Source organism: Frankliniella occidentalis, unplaced genomic scaffold (genome assembly GCF_000697945.3).
Source record: "Frankliniella occidentalis isolate FOCC.00 unplaced genomic scaffold, Focc_3.1 Scaffold531, whole genome shotgun sequence".
NCBI lineage: Eukaryota > Metazoa > Arthropoda > Insecta > Thysanoptera > Thripidae > Frankliniella > Frankliniella occidentalis.
Window position 1 is genome coordinate 1 of NW_026267648.1, and position 4990 is coordinate 4990.

Here is a 4990-nt window from a genome sequence, read left to right on the forward strand (position 1 = left end):
TAGAAACTATCAAAGTTGAGATTTATTTCTCTTTGAAGAAAAAACTATTAGTGTTAAAATGTTACATGTTAAAAATATATTCAAAGTCATGGTGATCACTAGTTGTATTTATTTTTAAATGCCCTGCTCCGTTTCTGTTAACATTAGTTACTGAAAATACAACAATCACAATCTTATCACATGAGTCCTGTTGTCATTTAATAACAATTATTTGTGGACCAAATTTAGGGTAGGATGCTTGTCTTAATTATTGATTGCAAGTAAAACAAGATTCTCAGGACCCGTGTGTCATATCCTGCCTCCTGCTAATGCTGGCTATCGATGCCTCGCTTCTCATGGAGGCTGCACCTGCAGTCTGCATGTGTTCTGGAACTCCGGCAGTAGCTAAAGGACGTTGGGTCTGATGGCACTAGAGACGGGGTGGACAAAGTCTAACTCCGAGACAACGACGGCGCCCTCGGCAAGCACCGAGAGAGCGTCACGGCGTCGTCGTCTTCGTCGCCGCCGCCGTCTCCTGCGGTCGCGGGCGGGCAGCGCCAGGGTGGCCTCTGGCTCGTACAACGGCGTACCGTCGTGGCCAAACTCCTGTAACGCACAGGGCCAGGATGAGAGAACGGGATCGGCATCGAGGACTGCAGATCTATGCTGTCGAGACTCACGAGACAGCGGCCGCTCACGCAGAAGGCCCGGACGGGCTTGCCCCTGGAGCAGTCCGTTCCGAAGGGAAACCAGCCGTCGCGCCCGTTGACGAGGTAGAACCTGTGGGGCACGGCCTCGTCCTGGCAAGCCACGCGGCAGGGCCGGTCCCGGTCGTCTGTAAATGGCTTTGAATATTAGGCTGGAGTGGGACAGGGCCGCCGTGGCCACATGGTGGCCACATGGGCGCCACGGCGTTACCCACCGTCTGCTGCCGAGATCTGCATGCCCAGCCCCGACAAGCGCCGCACACGGGTCCGGAACTTGGCGCAGAGAGCGCTGGCCACCTCGAACGGCGTCCGCAGGCGTCCGCAGCTCTGGGGGAAGAGGTCGAGCATGAGCGGGAGCAGCGATGTGCTGTGCATCGCCTCCAGCACGTGCAGCTGTGCGTACAGTACTCACCAGCACGTCCGGCTCGCACGTCTGCAGGGTGCAGTTCCCGCGGCAGGGCCCCGCCCCCCGCCGTCGCACCAGCCGCAGCCCCGTGCCCGGCGTGACGCAGGTCGAGTGACAGCCCGACGCGTGCTCCAGGGCACCGCCGGCGCTCACCAGGGCGGCTGCGGTGGGCACCGCGGCGGGGGCAGCGGGGGTGGCGGAGGTGGCAGTGGCGTTACTTGGGGTCGGCTGCTGCTGCTGCTGCTGCCCCGCCTCCCGGCGGCGACCCTTGTCGCGGAACCTCTGCAGGAAGGAGCTGGCCGCGTTGAGGCTGGTGGGGCGCTTATCAGCGCCGCTGCATCGGGAGGGCGACAGTCCGAAGAGGGAGTCCCCGGGACCACCGCGCTCGCAGCGGAACTCCTGAAACAATTCGCTCGTAGAGTCTCGTGCACTAGATGGTGTGCTCTGGTGCTGTGGCGTGCGCTTGGCGCAGCCCTTTACCTCGCAGCGGCCGCCCACGCAGTAGCTGATGGCGCCCCCTCCGCGGCCCAGGACGCACGCCGTGCCGTCGGGGAAGCTCCAGGCGCGGGGGCGCGCGCCGCCCTGGCGCATGTGGCACCACACCGCGCACGACTCGCGAGCTGCGGGCAGACAAGCTCCCCGTCAGGCCGGTCACACTCGCGCACAGCATACAGCCTCAGACACTTACGGTCGTTGCTGGTCATCTGCAGCCCCGTGCCGAGGAGGCTGGGCTGCACGTCGCGGGCGCGGCCGCAGGTCTGGTCCGCGAAGTCCCTGATCGTGGTGCGCGCCACGTTGCCGCACTAGGGATACAAAGTTACCATTAGCATGGCCAAGGCGCCACGGCCGCCCACGCATACCCACCCATCGAGAGATCTCTCACTCACCTGCGGTGCGTTGCAGGTTCTGTAGCGGTGGTCGCTGCCAAGGCACGGCCGCCCGCCGTTCTCGGGGCGCGGGTTGCTGCACCTCCTCGTCGACACCATGATGCCCGTGGAGCCCCTCAGCTCATGGGGCTCGCCGTGGGCCTCGCTGTGCGGCGAGTCTTCGGACAGGCATCCCGAGGCGCAGTCCGAGAAGGGCGACCACTCGCTCCAGCCGCCGTCCACGGCACCGCCGGTCAGCGCGGCAGCGGCCAGGGAGCTCCGGGACACGCAGCGGCCCAGGCGGCACCACTGCACCAATCAACCCCAGGTTATCCTGTGTTTCGGAGAGCCTTTCCTCCTCCTCAGCCCCCAGCCCGCGGCCGCCCTCACCTTACTCCTGCCGCAGTTGGTGCCGTCCAGCGCGGGGTGCGACGTCCACGTGTACCTGTCCCGTCGGCAGTGCAGGTCCCTGCAGGCGTCCTCCAGCGCCTGCGCCTCGGAGTGCACGGCGCCACGGCCGTACTTGAGCATGCCTGGGGGTGACGGTTGCTTGTGTTAGCCTTCGACAGCTAGGTGTACTTAGAGCCCCGCAAAGAGCGAGCTACGCGAGCTAGACCCCTTCTTCGGCAGGTGAGAGGGGGGTCGGGGTAGGCATTTAGCTCGCGTAGCTCGCTCTTTGCGGGGCTCTAGGTGTACTACCCCTCAGTGTCCACTCCACTCACACTGCTGGTCCGCGTCGAAGCGCTCCCCGGGCAGCACGCCGCCTGCAGAGTGGTCCAGGAGGTCCGGGCCCGGCGCGTCCAGCAGGCAGCTCGACTGGGGGGACCTGCGCGCCGACAAGCGGGGTCGTCATGACGGCGTTCGGGAGGGCGACGCGCGGAGGTGCGCGCTCTGCTTATGTGTACTCACTGCATGAACGTGTGGAGGTAGTGACGGCTGCACGCCGACCAGGTCGTCTTCCCCGAGCCCAGGGTCGGCGACATGAGGAAGCTGCCGGGGTCGCAGTCGTTGTCCGAGAGCGGACCGTCGTGCCGCATGCCGAGGCTGGTGGTCAACAACCCCGTGTGAGACATATTTGAAACGATCCACTGATCGACGTCGAGACGATCGTCTTTTCTCACCCACGACTTACTTGTGCCCGATCTCGTGCGCTACCACGTACACGCTCTCGAAGTGGCGACCCTCATTGACGGTGCAGCTGGACGCCGAGCACATGCCCGCCACCGGGGCCAGACCTGCGGGACGTCATACTGTTAACAGGCCTCTCACCCACTGAGATATGGTGACATCAAAACGATATCGGGTGTCAGAAATTTGTCGGTTTTTATTCCCTTATCGATCTTGTTTGGTATCGCATCTCACCGTGTGGACGTACCTACGACTTGCGACGACACCTTGCCGCCCTTGCCCACCACGTAGAGGTCCAGGCCGGTCAGGATGAGGGCGTGGTCCCAGTGCAGGGGGTGGCCGTCGCCGCCCGGGTTGGTGGCCGCCTGCCACGCGCAGAAGGACGACAGGAAGCGGTCGATGTCGTGGGAGCGCCGCAGCCCCGACGGCTCCGAGTGCAGCAGCTCGAGGCGCTTGAGGGCCAGCCGCACGGGTCTGCCCAGCGAGGGCGACTCGTACAGCAGCTGCACCGCGTTCACCATGGCCAGCACGAAGCGCACCACCTCCCGCTCGGTGTCGACGGGGAAGTTGAGCGCCATGTGTTGGACCAGGTCGCGGTCCACGAAGACGGCCGTTTCGATGTGCACGGCGGGCAGCGTGCCGCTAGTGGCGGCCACGTCCCGCACCACGCGGCCCCGCCCGCCGGAGTACGCCGTATGGTTCGTCCAAGGCAGTCCGTCGCCGCTGCCGTCGCGCAGGCCACAGGAGGTCGCTGGCGTGGTGTCAGCGGCGTGCCTGCTGAGGGTGGCGAGGGGTGAGGTGAGGCGGGTACATGAACAGGCCTTACTCGTCCTAGGTAACCGGTGCTGTTTTTCTCACCCGTACGTGTCCGGCAGCTCCCTGCGCACCAGGACGTGACTGGGGTGCGGCGCGCTCCGCACCAGGCGCTGAGGAAGCGGCTGCAGGATGAACATGCTCCTAGTCGTCGAGGACGCCGCGTCGAAGATCACACCTCGCTGGATCATAAATTGTTGTGTTGAGTCAACGAAAAACAAAAATTTCCGATACCGGGAATCGAACCCGAGCCTCCTGGGTGAGAGCCAGGTATCCTAGCCACTAGACCATATCGGATGTTGAGAGACGAAGCGTTTCCCCGTGAATTGTTTCTTGGCTCCTGGCCCATGCACTGTTTGGAGGCGGGCGGGAAAAAAGGTACCGCCCAACGTGGGGCTCGAACCCACGACCCTGGGATTAAGAGTCCCATGCTCTACCGACTGAGCTAGCCGGGCTGTGTGAGGGTTGCCTGCCAGGTCAGCGTGGGGAAGGGCTTCCCGCCATGCAGATGCCCGCGGGCCGAGCCGAACCGAACGGGAGCGGGCCGCGACGAAGAGGCGCGCGTCGAGCCGAGCAGGAGCACGGCGTGGCTCGGCTCCGCTCCGCTCGGCTCGGGCTCGGCTTCGAGGACGTCGTGGTCTTCGCCTTCGGAGACGAGAAGAGAAGGGAAAGGGGAGGGGAGGAGGGAAGGGCCAAGGATGCAGGCGTCGCGAAAATGTTTGACACCAGTTTTGGGGGAGTTGCGGGGCGGAAGAGGTTGAGGGTTGAGAACCGCTGAACTAGTCATCAGCAGGGCAAAGAGCGGACCATTAGAACAGAGCTGTTCTGAAAAGTTGATCAAGAGCGCTTGTTAGCCGGCACGTCACATTTTCTGTATACATTTTCCCGGACTCGTTTGATCAGCTTTCCGTTTCGTTTCTGGTTGCCGGACTGGAAAGGTTGGCCAGGTTGACCCACTCCACGTGGCCGGGTACCACCCTACAGCGGCTCCGTCTGGCACCAAAAGTGACCCTGGCGATCGGCCAGCACAGCAAACTGGTGGTGTGCGTGCGGAGCGCGGGGCCGGGCGGCCGGGCGGCCGGGCTGGGGCC

General features: G+C 63.7%; 1 protein-coding gene and 2 non-coding genes across 4 annotated transcripts; all 3 read right to left on the bottom strand.

Annotated features, from left to right (window-relative positions):
• Positions 1–86: 86 nt before the first annotated feature.
• Positions 87–4306, bottom strand: LOC113206882 (A disintegrin and metalloproteinase with thrombospondin motifs adt-1-like). Of its 2 annotated transcripts, none has more exons than XM_052275175.1 (13): positions 3945–4306; positions 3334–3860; positions 3091–3193; positions 2868–3002; positions 2681–2784; positions 2349–2491; positions 1980–2267; positions 1781–1895; positions 1573–1712; positions 1099–1491; positions 902–1013; positions 660–814; positions 87–585 (listed from the first exon to the last, which is right to left on the bottom strand). In XM_052275175.1, the coding sequence occupies exons 1-13, from the start codon at positions 4088–4090 to the stop codon at positions 385–387; spliced, it is 2562 nt and encodes an 853-aa protein (XP_052131135.1). In that variant the 5' UTR covers positions 4091–4306; the 3' UTR covers positions 87–384. The 2 variants fall into 2 exon arrangements, with proteins under 2 accessions (XP_052131135.1, XP_052131134.1); XM_052275174.1 differs by having other exon boundaries at positions 3334–3863; positions 3945–4305.
• Trnae-cuc (transfer RNA glutamic acid (anticodon CUC)) lies at positions 4125–4196 on the bottom strand. Its single transcript has one exon. It is a non-coding gene; the product is annotated as a tRNA-Glu (tRNA).
• On the bottom strand, positions 4282–4354 carry Trnak-cuu (transfer RNA lysine (anticodon CUU)). Its single transcript has one exon. It is a non-coding gene; the product is annotated as a tRNA-Lys (tRNA).
• Positions 4355–4990: the final 636 nt, after the last annotated feature.

Excerpts from the sequence above, each read along its gene's own strand:
- LOC113206882 (XM_052275174.1), bottom strand. The coding sequence starts at position 4,090 with ATGATCCAGCGAGGTGTGATCTTCGACGCGGCGTCCTCGACGACTAGG. Across the intron at positions 3,003-3,090 it reads GCGCACGAGATCGGGCACAA|CCTCGGCATGCGGCACGACG; the intron begins GTAAGTCGTGGG and ends GTTGACCACCAG. Across the intron at positions 2,268-2,348 it reads CCAACTGCGGCAGGAGTAAG|TGGTGCCGCCTGGGCCGCTG; the intron begins GTGAGGGCGGCC and ends TGATTGGTGCAG.